The sequence below is a fragment of the Pelodiscus sinensis genome, chromosome 6, assembly GCF_049634645.1.
Source record: "Pelodiscus sinensis isolate JC-2024 chromosome 6, ASM4963464v1, whole genome shotgun sequence".
Taxonomy (NCBI): Eukaryota; Metazoa; Chordata; order Testudines; family Trionychidae; genus Pelodiscus; species Pelodiscus sinensis.
The window spans coordinates 118,110,950-118,127,469 of NC_134716.1; the positions used below are offsets into that span (position 1 = coordinate 118,110,950).

General features: G+C 45.4%; 1 protein-coding gene across 1 annotated transcript in view; it reads left to right on the top strand.

Moving 5' to 3' along the window:
• LOXHD1 (lipoxygenase homology PLAT domains 1) overlaps positions 1-16,520 on the top strand; it is a 288,412-nt gene that overhangs the window by 68,157 nt on the left and 203,735 nt on the right. Inside the window, exon 7 of the mRNA XM_025178253.2 lies at positions 12,844-12,958. Within this exon, the coding sequence (XP_025034038.2) occupies positions 12,844-12,958 (115 nt within the window). The remainder of the gene's footprint in view (positions 1-12,843; positions 12,959-16,520) is intronic.

The window sequence follows — 16,520 nt, forward strand, 5'->3', positions numbered from 1 at the left end:
CCAGAGCCTACACTGAGCAGCACAGAGGAAAGCAAGGCGTAGTTCTATTCTGAGCAGGAATCCACCCTCAGATCAGCCCCTGCCTATGACAGGCTCATCCTGGTTGGAGTTGATAGTGACGGAGGAGATTGGAGAGGACATGAATGGATTCCTCCTTTTGGGAAAATGTGCAGAACAGTCTGCTCATCACGAACACCATCTTCAGGCAAAATGATAAATATAATAAAACAACGTGGCTGCATCTATCATCTGAACAGTGACACTGGATCAACTCCAGTATCATCTGCCAATGAGACATCTGCGATGTCAGCATGCCTGGAGCTGCGCATGGCACAGAAGGCTGGACAGACGGGGGATGGGAGAGTGCTCAGCCTGTACATAGTCTCTTCACAGCGCAAGTATCCCAAGTTCAGCAGAACAGCCTGCAACATAGCAAAGATTGAGCACCTCAACAATCAGGTTTCCGCAGTCACTGGGTAACAAACTCTTTTCATGCTCACCATTCACTGGCAAGCCAGCTGAAAAAAGAACTAGTTTAAAGGTGTGATTATGGACACAGTAAAGTCGGTGTTGGGCCCAAACAAAAGGGTACGCCAGGATTGGTTTAACAAGGACAACGGGGACATATCCAAACTCTTTAGTGACAAGCAGAAAGTGTTTGGTGAATGGCAGAATTAAGCCACCTGCTTCCCAAAGAAAGATAGGCTTAAGTGCCTACTAGCAAGGCCCAGTTTGAATGGAGAATGCAAGATGAGTGATGGAAGAGAATAGCTGCAGGAGCTCAGTGTTACACAGATACACAGATGTTACACAGATGTTTCTGTGAGTTCATTAGGGAGCCTATTGATTTTCTGGTTTCACCCACCTAGTGGTTGTTGGGGAATTTGATGCAGCGAATGAGGTGCATCAGATGTTGTGACAGGCATATGTGGAGGACTATGGATCTTGAAATGTATGTTTGTTTGGGGGGAGGAGATCATTGTAGCACTGGAAATATATCTCTCTGTGACACTCTTCTACCTTTTCCAGACCTGCGGAAGAGTTCTATGGATCTCAAAAGCTTGTTACATCAACACAGTTTGGATTCCCAAGGGTTTTGTTCCTTTCTCATGATTTCTTCCCTAGACTATGCTATGCTGGCAAACCAGCTAACCTGTATATAACCCTTGACATCTTAGCTATTGTAATCAGGAGAATTCACTTGTGTTTGGATATCAAAGCAATGTTAAACTTAAAAAACAACAAATAGTCTGGTAGCACTTTATAGACTAACAAAACATGTAGATGGTATCATGAGCGTTCGTGGGCACAGCTCACTTCTTCAGATGACCGGAGCTCATGATACCATCTACATGTTTTGTTAGTCTATAATGTGCTACCAGACCATTTGTTGTTATTTAAGTTTATCCTGTACAGACTAACTTGGCTACCCCCTGAAACTTCAAAGCAATGTTAATTAGGCTAGCAACCTCTAACCCATTCACTTGTATTGATAAGAAATAAAGGGTAGATGCTAACGTGTATTTGTCTCTGTTTACCTATGTCCTATAAAAGGAACAAATTTACTTTGTAGATGCTAAATCCTTTTCATGTCTTGTAATGCTATATTACTATTCTCTTTATTGTCTCTGGGTCAAAAGGGATATTAACATTTAAATGAAGGTTGGGAAGTAACCTCATTATTATCTTCAGTGGGGTAGCCGAGTTAGTCTGTGACAGGAAAAACTTAAAAAACAACAAATAGTCTGGTAGCACTTTAAAGACTAACAAAATATGAGGATGGTGTAATGAGCTTTCATGGGCAAAACCCACTTCTTCGGATGAATGGCGTTATTAAAGGTCCAGTTCCTAAATAAATAGGGGATGGCGGGGGGAGAAGGAAGGGAAAAAGGGACGAGGGGAAGGAGGAAAAAGTCAATTAGAGCAGTAGTCCCCAATGAAGTGCCCGAGGGCGCCATGGTGCCTGCTAGGCCATTTCTGTGAGCCCGCCGAGTGAGTGGGGCCAGCCCAGGCGTACAGCGCCTGGGCAGTGCCAGCCCCCTGGGTGCATGGCATATGGGCAGTGTCGACGCTGGGTGCGCAGCACATGGGTGGCCCCACCTCTCAGTGCACAGCATTCGAGTGGCCCTACCCCCGGGTGCACAGTGCAAGGACTGTGCCGGCCTCGGGTGCGCGGCTTATGGGCGGTGCTGGCCCGTGGGCATGTGGCACAGGGTGGCGCCGGCCCTGGGAATGCAGCACATGGGCAGGCCCCCGGGCATGCGGCACATGGGCTGTTCCAGCCCCGGCGCACGGCATATGGGCAGCCCCACCCTTGGGCGCGTGGCACAGGAGTGGTGCCGGCGCCAGCCCCAGGAGTGAGGCCCATATGGGTGGCCCCGCCCCCAGGCACATGCACGGCCCCGCCCCCAGGTGCCCGGCATGTGAGTAACTCCGCCGCCAGGCGCCTGGCAGTCCCAAAAGTTTGGGGACCACTGAATTAGAGAGCTCATGTTATATGAAGTTGATAGAGAAGGTGCAAATTGTTTATTATCCTCATCTGGCTTTGAAACTTGTGATTCCATGTTGTAAACTACCCATAAACTTTCTCGGTAGTTTAAATAGTGGTTGCAAAGGGCATCCCTCTTTAATGGCCCATTGAATAATGATCAAGGACTGTCAGCATAAGCTTTTAATCTAAGCAGCCCACGTGACGAAGTTGCCTGTCAGCTTACCAGCCAGCTTTGGCTATAAAAAAGAAACCTGATGCCTGATTCTGATATCGATAGTCTGCTGAACTACCGGGAAGATCTCAGTCCTATGCAGTGCTCTGTCTAATTTTTACATCCATCTGCAGATTTTTTTTCCCCATTCATGTATGGAATACATTTATAATGTTCACTAAGGTTACGTCTACACTACACAACTTTATCGGAAAAAGACACGCAATTTGCTCTCTGCAATTTGTTCACCTTTTTCCGATTGTTTTTTCAGAAGAGGCTTTTTCAGAAAAACCTCCTCTTTCGGAAGAGCCCTTATTCCTCATGAAACAAGGTTTACAGGGCTCTTTCCAATTTGTCCACATCCTTTCTGTAGTGGCGGCTCCCAAAATTGCATGCTAAAAAGAGGACTGTGTTTCAGCTTCTTGTTAACCTGTGTGGTACTACAGAAGCTCTTTTGCAGTGTTCCATGCAGGGGGCCCCACAGACGTGCCAGGCCCCTAGGCATGGCAGGAGAAGGAAGGGAGGGCCCAGCTCTGCACCCCTAGAAGGGGCAGGGCTGGGGCTAGCCTACCCTAGGCAGCCTTCAGCACTACCTGGAGCGTGGTGCGCAGGGTCTGGTGGTGATTTATGGGGCCTGGAGTCCTGGGCCCTTTTGAATCATCAGACCCCAGGCAGCTGTTCCCTTTGCCCTCTCCTCCCCACATCAGTGAGTCTGCTGCTGTGTTTCTTGCAGTCTGCCTGAGGGAGTGACTCTTAGCTGTGAGCCATTCTGAAAGGACTGTGATTTGCAGGATGGTGGGCTTCCATACCCAAACACAGGCTATGTCTACACTAGGAGATTATTTCAGATTTACTAAATTCGACTTCAGGGCATCAGATTTTACGAATTTGAAGTTCCACGTCCTCACTTTAGGGAAGAATCGAATGGCGTCTGAGGCAGGCTCCATTCATGGGGATGTACTACCTCAGACTCAGAGCCCCCAGAAGCACTCTGGAGAGCTGCAGGAGGCCTCTTGGAGGCCGGTTAGTTTGAATTAGCAGCCCTGGAGTATCCACAGTAATGTTATTTTGGACGTGCAAATTCAGTTATGCCTCGTGAAAAGCAGGACTACATAGTTCAAATTCCACGGCCACTTATTCCGGAATAATAGGCTTTGTAGTGTGGACGCACTGCTTACAAATTCAGCGTGAGGTAGGGTTGCCATATGGTTTCAACAAAAATACCGGACACACTTGACATTATATCACAGTCTACATTACTTATTATTTAGAAAATACCGGACATTTATATTTTCTCATTTATATTTTCTCAATTTATTTCCCAAACAGAAAGCTCAAATACTGGACTGTCCAGTTCAAAGCCAGACACTTGGCAACCCTAGCCATAGGTGAAGGGCTTATTTAAGGCTAAGGTTCTAGTATAGACCAGGCCTCAGTTCACTCCAAAGTGGGGTATGAAACTTACCCCTGCCACATGCTAACAATTCATTTGGATCCTGTTGCCACACACTAATGCCCTGCAGCAGGACAGGGATTCCAGGAACCCACAGGACTCGCTGTCATAAGAGTGGGAGTGAGTGAAATGTATTTTTTTTGCAGCAGGATTGGGTGGGCAAAAGACTCCAGACTGTTGTAATTTGCAGGAAAATACTAAATCTCTCGTCAGTTTGTCATACATAGGATTTCAGGAGTATAAATCACGCTTTTCTTTTTAAAAAATTAATATCTTAATACTTACATTTAAGTGAGGCTTTATAAAGAGATTTGGTGTCTATTTTAACAAGACTTTAAAATATTTGTACATGATTTAAGCAAGATTTGTTCTATTATTTTAGTGGTAAAAACTGTGTTTGAATTATATATTAATTAACCAACCCTTTTTTTTTCATGTTAGTATGGGGAAAGCTATCTTTTTTTTTCAGGATTTGCAGGGTGTGAGGCTTTAGCAGGTGGAAGTGGGATAAAAATGCAAGAAACAATAAAGAAGCTGGCAGGACTAAGAAAGCACATTGTGGACCAGGATTAAAAAAATAATCCTGTGCAGGGCTCTGCCGCACACTAGAAGTTCCCTGGTGTGCTTTAATTTATTCTAAATTTCAAAGCAGAGGAGATCAAAAAGTACTATGGAACTTTTGATGCATGGTAACACTGACTACCCACATACTTAGTGTGCAGCAGGCTGGAGGAGAGGGGTAGATTTACATCCCAGTTTGCCATGAATTAAGGGCTTGTCTACACTTTTCTGCAGTTTGAATCACAAGGTGGTGGAGAGCAGCATGCATCAAAGAGCTGCACTATAACTCTCCCGTGTGGACAAGATGGACATGTAAACTAGGAGCCTTTTATTTCATTCATGTAGAGGTTGAAGGGGACTAAATTAATATGAACTAGGAACCCTTTAGTGGAGTCCACACTTAGGCGTCTCAGCACAGCACTTTGGTGCACACTGCTGTTCACATCCCTGTAATCTGAAGGGTGAGGCAGCGTAGACATACTCTTGCACTATGTCTATACAGCAAAGAAAAACCCATGCCCGGCTCATGCCTATCAGCTTGGGTTTGGAATGAGGGGCTGTTCTATGGTGTAGACTTCAGGAGTTGGGCTGCAGCACCAAATCTGAGACCTTCACACCTTTGCATCCTGTCTCTATCCTGAGCCTGGAAGTCTACACAGACCCAGCCTTGAAAGCCTGAGACATCTGGCATGGACCAACTATGGGGTTTTCTTTGCCATGTAGAAATACTCTAGGCATTTGTGCAAATAAACCCCTAGATTTAGGGCTAAGGTTTGCAGGCCTCTCAGAAGAAACATGTTATGGGGAGGGATTTGAAGGAGGAGAAGCTGGGGTAAGTTCATGATAGACTAGAAGAGGCAGAAGCTTCCATGAGGAGAATGCATGTAGCGATACTGTTCATTTTCCCTATTCGTGAAGTATAAAATTGGCTTTACCCACAGCTGCCACTTGTACGCTGTGCTTTGGCAGATCAGCTTAGTTCTGCTGTGCAGTTTTTCCTGGCTAGCTGTCCATGCCCATCAAGGTAGGTTAACTGCTTATTTCAGCCTCTCATCTCTAGGCTAAACTAACTGTGGTCAACAGGGAACAAAACCGTCCTATGACCTTTCATTAACTTCTGGGAAATAAATTGTTTGTTTTAGTTCAGTTCAAGTCCTAAAATCACCCTCCCTCTTGATGCTCATCGGTGCCTGTGTTGGCAGTGTCACCGGAGACTGGAGCCATGAACTAACTATCCACTCTGCCTGGAGATGTTCCCTCCAGGCTGGTGCTGTGGAAGCGCTACTGCTGTTGGCTAGAGGACTTCAGTCTCCAGCAGTCTCAAGCTGGCATCTTCTCTGAAACATTATGGTTGTTTCAACAACGGCTTTGGAAACAGGTGTTTCCTTCTGTCTGACACCTGAAAATGGCTGGGTTAATATTAACTGCCCTCTTCCTGCAGGAGTAGTGACTGGGTGCAAGTTGTACCAGTAATACCACAGGGTATCTGTATACATTGAGTTAACACTTTCCACATCCCCCTGTAAAAGGAATACGTTTTGGATGCTAAACTTTGGCAAAGAAGTCTGTGTCGATCGTTTCCCTTAATTGTATACTATTTTTCAAATCAGGGATTGCGCCTGCTCATAAGAAGCAGTCAAGTGTCTGTAATATATCACGAAACAGGGGCATTCATTCCCTTTAGCCTATGTTATACCCATTAATATTTCATGCCTTGTAGACGGGCATTACCCATATCTGTCAATAAGCGATGATGCATCTGACATAAGACTTTCATCAGCATTTCTTAAGACATCACACTAGTGAGCTTAACCATGGCCCCAGCTGGGGATTCAATATCCACCAGATGCCACGGAGTTTGAAGCAGGCTTCACTTGCGATTATTGAAGCACTCAGTAATTGACGTGATAATTGGAACAGGATAGTCTGCACTAGTGATGGCTGGGCACGCCTCTTGGGGAGATGGACATTGCCTTTATCTGAGTCCAACTGAGAGAGCGCAAGCAAGATCGGAGCGCAAGACTAGGCACCAGCGGCCATTCCTGAGTTTTATAATGGCTCTTGGGCTGATTTCCTGAATTGACCTGGACAAATTATTTAGGGCACAGTCAGGGCCACTGACAAGGGTGGGGAGAGAGGACTGTTGCACCCGCAATTCAAAAGGATCTGGGGAGGGGGCTCCTAGCCACTGCCACTACTGCAGCAGCAGTAGTGTCCAGAGCTCCAGACCCTGGCAGTTCTTAGGACTGCCTGGGGAGGCAGGGGTGCTGTGCAACACACTGCAGGCAGTATTGAGGGCTGAGGAGGTCCAGACCCTGCCCCTTCCACCTGAGACTCCACCTCTTCTAGGAGCACGGAGTCTGCACCTTGTCCGGGGGCCTGGCTGCGTGCTTCATTTCGCTCACTAATAAAATCCTGTACCAAACTGGAGCATTGTTGGTATGACTTGGAAAGAGTTTGAAAATGTCCTTGATGACAAAGAGCATGAGCTTCACGTAGGAGGGAAGTAGAGGGAAAGATAAAATAAATTCAAGTGTTTAACCTGAGTCTTTTTTTCTAGCACCTCATTAATCTACCTCTACAGAGCTGTAGCACTGATAGGGCAAAATTGAAAGCTGTATATTAAATTCAACCCTTAGTGTGGCTCCTGCCTCAAGGTTTTCAGCTAATTCAATAGTATTGTGTCAGGTCGTAAAGTACTTGATGTTTATGCTTTGGAGTCACGAGAACTGGGTACATTCTCCAATGCCAGAGTAGCCAATTGACTGAAGAGCAGACTTGTGCCACTTGTAGCCACATACATCTGTGGAGAGCGAGTGCAAAGTGGCTGTAAAAGGCTATCCCATGAGAATTGCATCCCTTTCCATCCACTTCCTCATTGACACTTGACTACACAGGATACCAAGCAGTGGCCAACCAAGACTAGTGATTTTTGCAATGATGGTTCAAATATATTAAAAAATAAAAATTAATAAAGTCAGCCTAAGGTCTGAACCACTCTTGTGTCAAAGGGTGTCGGATAGCGTTGGACTCTCATTTCAAGGGAAGCTTCATGTCCCTGTTCTCATGATGATGATTTCATGACAGGCAATTCTTGTCACATCTTTTCCTCAGGCAGCTGTGTGTACTGGCTGTAGTGTGAGAGATGGGCATGGCAATTGTCTCTCTCTACCCATAGTACAGTATGGAATTGACCTTCTGACATTGCAGATTCTGCCTGGCTCCCATTTCCCCTTGTTTCCATTTTGTCCCTTTGTGGAATATTCATGGTGTTTGGTACTTAGCAGTGTTTTTATAGTAATATCATATGTTCCCCAAGCAGAGTTCATTTGCATCTTTTTGTACGCTCCATGCTAAAATTCTTTCCCTACTAATCGTGGACACATGCACTGCCAAGAAATCAACCCTGCCTGTGTTCTGCTACGTGAATCAAATGTCTTCTGCGTGTATAACACACACCTATATGTATTCACAAAGTTGTGTGTCCTGGCACTGGCATTGCAGGAAGCATAGAAGCTTTTTTTAATTTTATTTTTCTTTGCTATCTTATGGTCTCATAACTAGGAAATCATGAAAGTGGAGAAAAATCAACTTAGATTATCTATTCCACAGCAGCCACCCTCTGCCACTGTGCCGTCTGTCAATTATGCCCATAAATGGAGATGAAATGCACAGCAGTCCCATTCAGGGACACAAAAGAGGAGGGTCCTTAGTGAGGGAGATGTGGACAAGTATAACTTATATTGTTGGCAACATATAATTTGTAACAACTCCTGAATACTTCACTAGTCATGCAGTAAGAAACTAAACAGCCACTGACATTTTGACAGAACACATGCTTCTTCTTGATGTAACGCTGGTATCTTAAGGTGTGTAATTTGTTGCAGCAGCTGAGTAAAAGCTGTGCATTGTCCTTTCGTAGGTCTGTGTCTCAAATAACCGGGGAAGTACACTCACATGGCGTCTCAGAATGCCATCACTTTAATAAAAGCAAGAGACCAGATGTTGCTGTGTTTCTGCATGGGAAGGGGAGTTTTACAGAACAGGGTCTTTTACAGAATTCTTCACAACTTGCACATCAGCCGCATACAGTGACAGGGTCAGCCCTTGGACTGCAAGCCAGGCCAAAGGGAGTAGGGAAGGAAAGATACCGATGCTATGGCTACACTCCTGACCTTACAGTGGCACAGCTGTACCAGTGCTACTGTAAGGTCTCCTGTGTAGCTGTTCTCTGCCAATTGGAGAGAGCTCTCCTGCTGGTATAATTAATTCATGCCCATGTTGTTTGGGGTGGGGGATTGGAGAAGGGGTGTGACCACCCCACCCCCCGCACTCACCAGCAGCAGGAAGCGGAGCCATGTGGCAGAGAAGGCTGGGGCTGGATCAGTCCACTTCCTGCCGCCACCGGTAAGCGTAGGGTGGGCCCGACTGCTGCTGCCAGCACCAGGCAGGGCATGGTGGGGCCTGGGACAGATGGGGAGTTATCCTGAGTCCTTCAATCCTCCCCTCCTGCCCCGTGTATGGCCCTAGCAGAGAGACAATGAAGCTTAGCCTTCCTGTGGATATGTGGGTGAGCATGCGAAATATGGAGGCGGGTTTTGGAGAGACATGTGACCATGCCACCTGATCCTGGAATTCATCTTAAATCATGTACTTTTCCATGAGTAGCTGGGAGGAAGTCAAACTGAAACAATGGTCTCCCACCTTATCCAAATCCTACGTATAGTGAGGTGTGAGGTAATTTAGATCATTAGTCTCTCTGGCTACCCTGTCCAAGATGAATGCAGGGAACAACTCAGGGCATATCTGCACTAGGAAATTATTTTGAAATAATAACTCCCAAAATAACTATTTCGGAATGGCGTGTCCACACTACGGAGAAGCCGTGACATTAGTCTGAGGCAGGCTCCCTTAATGAGGATGCGCTACCTCAGCTTAGAGCTCCGGGAAGCACTGGGGGGTAATTACTTTTGAATGACTCTGGGGAGTAGTTATTTTGAAATAGCAGCAGTGGAGCATCCACACTACTGCTCTTGTGAAATAACTATTTTGAGATGAGCATTATTCCTCACGGAAAGCAAAAGTTATAATAAAATCACTTTTGTTTCTTTATAAACCCAGTGTAAATAATAGTTATCTGGGGGAGAGCCAGTAGGAATGCATAGCTTTCTTTACCCTGAGAAAGAGGGTGCACAAAATGAGCTCACCTCATATAAAACTTTATACATATTAAGATGGATTTATCTGGGGTATGGATGTTAAGAGGTGGTGTGATGGGGTGGACAAGGCCCTGAAATTCCTGCTGGAGGCCTTTCCGCATCCTGCCCAGCAACACAAGCAGAAGAGAGGTCCTCCCAGCAAAACAGAGTTGCAGTCTCTGCTGCAGCCAATCAGGGTGCAGCAGGCTGATACAAAAGAAGCTGCTAGCCCTTCTTGTGAGCGCCCCTCAGTAGCGTCTACTCAATTGTCTGCAGGGGTGTGTCTAAACTACATGGCTCCGTCGATGGAGCCATGTAGATGAGGCTGATCGGCAGAGGGAAATGAAGCCGCGATTTAAATAATCACGGCTTCATTTAAATTTAAATGGCTGCCACGCTCTGCCGACCAGCTGATGATCAGCTGTTTGTCGGCAGATCGGGGCAGACTGGCCGTTCCCACGCCGACCTGAAAGCCCTTTGTTGACCTCCCCCTTATGCCTCGTGGGATGAGGTTTACCGGGGAGGGCGACAAAGGGCTTTCATGTCGGCAGGGGAGCATCCAGACTGCCCTGATCTGCCGACAAACAGCTGATCGGCAGAGCGGGGCAGCCATTTAAATTGAAATGAAGCTGCGATTATTTAAATCGCGGCTTCATTTCCCTTTGCCAAATAAACAAATCTACATGGCTCCGTCGATGGAGCCATGTAGTCTAGACGTACTCCAGGAGAGGAAGTGTCCAGTATGTGGCCTGGGATCAGGCCTCTTCTTTTACCTCCTAGTATGGTTGCTGGGAGTTGGGGGGGGGGGGAAGGGGATAGAGAGGCAGCAAGGTTGTGTGTGGGGGGGGGAAGCGAGTAGTCGAGTAGTTGACTCGACTACTCATTTACATTCCTAATCTGGGGTTCAGTTCCCCTTGAGGCCAGGCATTTGGGTGCTGAGGTAAGTTCCTTTACTGAGCCTCCCAGGGCTGAGATGATCTCAGTGTCTGTATTATACTGCAGAGGGCTACCTCTGAGTCACTGCTGGAGGAGGTGGGAGAGCCTAGCTCAGCAAGACAGAGCTGAGGGGTGCCTACGAGGTCCCTGCGACCAAACCCGTCACGCTCATGTGAGCAAGGCAGGGTCTATACAGACACTGTATCACTCTAACGACACTGATATAAGCCCTACACCTCTCATGGAGGCAGGGTTATATGTTGGTGCGGTAGAGCACTTACATTGCCGTGTAGACACTGACATAATTAGGCTGACTTAAGTTGTCCTATCTGCGTAGAGTAGACCAGACCTCACTTGGGAGAGTTCTTTTATTGTTGGCCTCCCTGCCTGTGCCCAGCATGTGTTGTGCTGCCTCTATTGCTGTTAAACATCTCTCCAAGGTGCTGCTCATGGCTTTTCTCGCTGTAGAACAGGACGTAATGGTTGGTGCTTAGAGTGGGCACTAGAGCTCTGGGGTCTGCTCCCAGCGAGCTCCCTGCCTCTGTGTGTGACTGAGGCAAACCTCATGATTTCCTGGCTTCCATTTCCCGCTTTGCGAAACGGGGATAATATCTGACCTTCGTAAATAACTCTTGCTTGTAAGGTCTTTGGAAGATCTTACATGCTACTGACTGTACGTGCTAAGTATTATAAGGTCTGAGATCATTGTTGGGAAGGGCCTCTGCCTAATTCTGAGTTATTTTCTGGGGGAATGTTGATTTTTCTCTACTAGAGCTAATACAAAACTGAAAACCATAAAATAGTGGTGAATGGCCCGGGGAAGGAGAAGGTAATTTATACATTCATTTCCATTGGTTGGAAATGTGACTAAATGCTCTGTCCTTTAGCAGCATGCCCAGTCATTCTCAGTTTGTACCCATGACCAACATGGCTGTGCAAGCTGGAGGAAGCTGAAAGTGAAACCTTGCTCTGTAGAGCCAAAAGAATGGAGTGCATGCTATGGGTTTCCTTTTCATGCTGTGCGGTTAATGTACAACCCTACTTTTCTCTGAGCACTTGTATAAGGCACCTCACCTGGGAATTCTCAGACTTTTGTAGTGCACTAGCCAGGTTTTAATAGATTGTCATGTAGCCCACACCCTGCCCTGCTTAGGGTCATGCGAGATCACCGTGGCAGCTTCAACAATCGCTTTCAGTGATGGATGATACTAGGAAAGTATTTGGGTATTTCTAGCTAGCCTTTAATGCAACGGAGCAGCTTGAAATAAAGAGGGGAAGCCAGAACCATGTGATCAGCCCGTCTCCTGCAGTGGGAATATTTGAGCTAGACCATTGCAGTGTTGTTGGTATTGCAGAGTTGCAGTCCATCAGGACTTGGTTTAAACTATCTCATTCCTCCTCGCCCCACCCTCCTCCCAGCCAACTATCTCATAGACTTGGGACTACAACTATGAATGAGTTTTTCCCCTGCTGGTGTGTTAAAATAGATGATAGCAGATGACTATTATTGCTGCCCAGTGTGAACAGTACTGGTGAATGGGTAGTTTCTTTTTTAGGTGTGTAATGCAGCCACAGAACTGTGCAATAATAGAATATATAATAATTATTACATAGCCAGACACTATTTACATTCTCAGTGTTAACATAGGACTTCCCATTTCAGCTGTAACTACATCACCTTGTGTATATAAATATATGTACACATGCATGCATATTCACACAGAGGTTAATTTTGTTTGAGATAGCTCTGTCCTGCCCAGTTCCAATCTCAGTAAATTTTGTCTGCCTATATAACTGTCTACAACAATTTAAATTGGAAAAGTACTAGCCAGTAGCATTAAGCAATGATTGTGTTCCATGCCAGAGATGGATGCATTTCAGTAGTTAGGTGAGGTCGTCTCTGAGTAATCTGTATTTCAGTTTGTTTGTTTGTAAGTACAGTGGGTCCTCTGAAACACAATCTGTTGCCTTGATTTTTTTTCTTCTTCCATAGTTTATGAGGTGGTGACTGTGACTGGAGATGTAAGAGGAGCAGGAACTGATGCCAATATCTTTGTTACTCTCTTTGGAGAATTTGGGATCACTCCAAAGACTCATCTCACTAGCAAGTGAGTATTAGAGAGAACTGTGTATCTCTAAGGGCCGCTCGGCATTTTATATTTTTACTGCTTTTGTTAAAACAACAGTATTTTGCTGGTAGATGCAGCTGGAACATCGCCTAAATATTTGCAGATTTTGTGAACAAAATGCATATACAGGCAGTCCCCGGGTTACATGGATCCGACTTACATCGGATCCCTACTTACAAACAGGGTGAGGCAACCCCGCACTAGCTGCTTCCCCCCAGCAGACCAGAGAGACGCGAAGCTAGCACCCCTCCACCCCAGCAGACCAGGGAGACGTGGAGCGGCTTTTCTCAGCAGACACCTCAGCTTGAGAATAAAGGACTGAGGGAAGTGAGGTGTGGGAGAATAAAACTGAGCTCTGGAGAAATGTTTGGCTAGAGTTTCCCCTACAATATGTACCAGTTCCGACTTACATACAAATTCAACTTAAGAACAAACCTACAGTCCCTATCTTGTATGTAACCCGGGGACTGCCTGTACATGCTTTTGGGTATGACTCACTCCAGTGCGCTGCAACCCCTCATGGGTAAAGCGCTGCAGACAATACTTTGTAAGGTCCAACCCTGCAATTTGCAGAACACTCTCCTTTTCAAGATGTTAGACTGGAATGGTGAGCACTCCTTGCCTTGCAGATCTGTCTTGAGTGCCTACATCTCTTTGACACGCCATTCCATACATCTGTCATGGTAACACTAGCAGGGTTCTTGGTGCATCCTGCCTCCTTTATCACAGTATTGAAATTAAAGAGGTCAATATTTTCCTACCTGGGTGACTCAGGGTAGGCGTCTGATTCTATCTATAGTCACCTATGTAGGCAGCCTGTTTTTCATAATTGTTCTGACCACCAACAACTTCCCGTGCAATCATGAGGAGCTGCAGCACCTTTGAAAAGGATGCCTAATGATGGATGCAAGAGCCTATCTCAAGCCACCCGGGATAGAAAATGTTGACCTTTGCCATTGACAGTTATAATCCAGACCCTTTGTCTGGGGCATGGAATGTAAAGGGTTAACACTCTGGCCTAGAGATCAAGGCAACTGCCTGGAACAAGTCCAAAAGAAGAGCTGGTGCAGGAGGGAAATGGGAGGCCAGATCTTCTTCTGGTCTGAGTCCATTGATTTTGATATGGATGTGTCAGGGGACACCTGCTAACCGGCTAGCTCTGTGCATAAAGAAAACATTTCAGAATACTACTATTTTTAAAAAAAATCAGCCTATTTCTGCTTTATGGGATCTGTCCTTAGGCTATGGAAGGTTGGAACATGCTAAGAACAGACAGGAAAGTCGCTGCGGGGGTCTTCATGCTCCAGACGTTATTAATTTACAATTAAAAACATTACGGAGCTTTCCTTATGGCACAACAAGCTTGTGAGACTAGAGTTTTGTTTGAAATATGCCTGGCTTTCCCTGGTCCTGTTGGTAATATTCATTTATCTCCCACAGGCTCTTTCTCAGAGGAGAGAGAAATCTAGTGCAATATCTGGTACCCCACAGGCTCCTGAGAAAGCTCTTTGACCAATCTAGGTTTTGTTACATAGGAATCTGAGGGTGGGGATTGAAATTTGTGTCACTAACTTGGGCGTTCTGTGCACAGGGTTGCACATGCAAAATTGCTCCCATCCTTAGTCTATTGTTTTGAAAAAACTGTTTTACATATTTTTCTTGTATTACTCAGTCTCTCAAACTGAGAATGCGGATCCCTTTTGTGAAGCTTTGTACAAAGTGTAATGGCTGCTATCTTGACTAGCACCAGGGGCTGAAACTAGGGTATCCAAGGTTAAACCATGAGTTGATTGATATAGCTTGAGCTAAGGAATCTAAGCCCTATAACTAGCCCTGTAACAGACTCCTATCATTGGTGGATCGGCACAGATAGGGACCTGTAACATACACTCATCAGTGGGTTATGCAAGTGCAGTGAGACAGTCCTTGACTCAGAAAACTTGCACTCTGAATAGATAACACACATGGCTGGGGAAACTGAGGTACAGGGAGTTGAAGTGACTTGCCCAAAGGCATACACAGTAAGTTAGTGGCTGAGTTGGGACAGAACCCAGAATTCCTGCCTTGCAGTCTAGTTCGCTGTTCACATGATCATATTTTTTTAAACAACAAATATCATTTGGATTTTAAAACCCCAAGGAAACTGTGCTCTGTTTGCCCTTTTTGAAAATTACTGACTCTGAGGAGAACAAATCTGTTTGATTTTCTGAGGACTTCACTTGATTCAGAATCAACATTGGTCCAGAAGAGATTCCTCTGAGTCCAACAGCTTGATAGAGCTATGTGTTAGCTGCATCTGCTCAGACTAACGTGCTGATAACAAAATTGTCTGAAATATTAAAATATTATTGCGCGACAGTGTTTAACTTCCCCTTTGGCAGAGCAATGTTTTCATAGAAAAATATTAATTTCTTTTACCTGTAGAATCTAGTGGGGATCATAGGTCTTATCTATCATTGTTTTCTAGTTTAGTGTTGCAAATGTGTTTCAGAAAATACTAACTCTCTGTTAACGTCATATGGTAACTTCACATTTTCTCCATTTCTACAGCACTGACAAGAGGTACCTGCAACTATTTTAAATTTTATCCTCAAAAGAGCTTCTCTTCCCAGTGAAGCAACTCAAACATGAGAATCTGTAAAGAAAAATGATATGGGAATGGTAACGAAAATACATGTAATTTCAGACCTGTTTGCCATATTTGATATCCTGAAATCACTACTCACAGAGGTTTTTAGTTTCATTTTTACTATTCCAGCCATCATTAGCAACAGCTGTGAGAACTTGCTGCATATATATATTTATGTTAAACTCCTAATACAACCTATCTCTTATCCGTAGATCTCAAAGTACTTTACAAGGTAGGTATCATTTGCTCCATTTTACAAGTGGGGAAACTGAGGCACGCAGCTACAGGGTGACTTGCTCAAGTTCACAGGGCAGGTGCATGGCAGAAGGAGCAGAACCTGGTTCTTCTGACTCCCCATCTGCTCCCCTACTCAGTGAACTCTGCTACTTTCACATTGCAGCACTCCTATCTGCCTTAGGGTCATTGGTAAGGCCATTAAAAACACCTGGTTTTCAGTGAGTTTTATCCTGGTCAGCTTTTATGTGAGGAAGTGCTTTTGGGTATGTCTACAGAGCAGCTAAAGACTCGGCTCGCTTGGGCTTTCTGTCTGGGGCTGTACAATGACGGTGTAAAATCTTCAGACTTAGGCTAGAACCTGAGCTCAGGAATCCCAAGTGGGGAGGGGCCCCAGAGCCAAGACTCCAGTCTGACCCTGAATGTTTATACTAGTTTTACAGCCCTAGCCCAACTGCTGCTGTCTGGAATTAGCTGACATGGGCCAGCCAGCAATGGGTCCTTTTTTTGCTATAGAGATATACCCTTAAGTTGCACTTAAATGTTGTTCTGCTGGTGGCCTTGGAAAGACTCCAAAACACACTAAAAATATTGCATGCTCTTGAAAGGGGAAGTGAGGCTATCCCAGTAAAAACATCCTGGCCATGTTTTAATCGGTGATCTTAAATGAGTTACAAA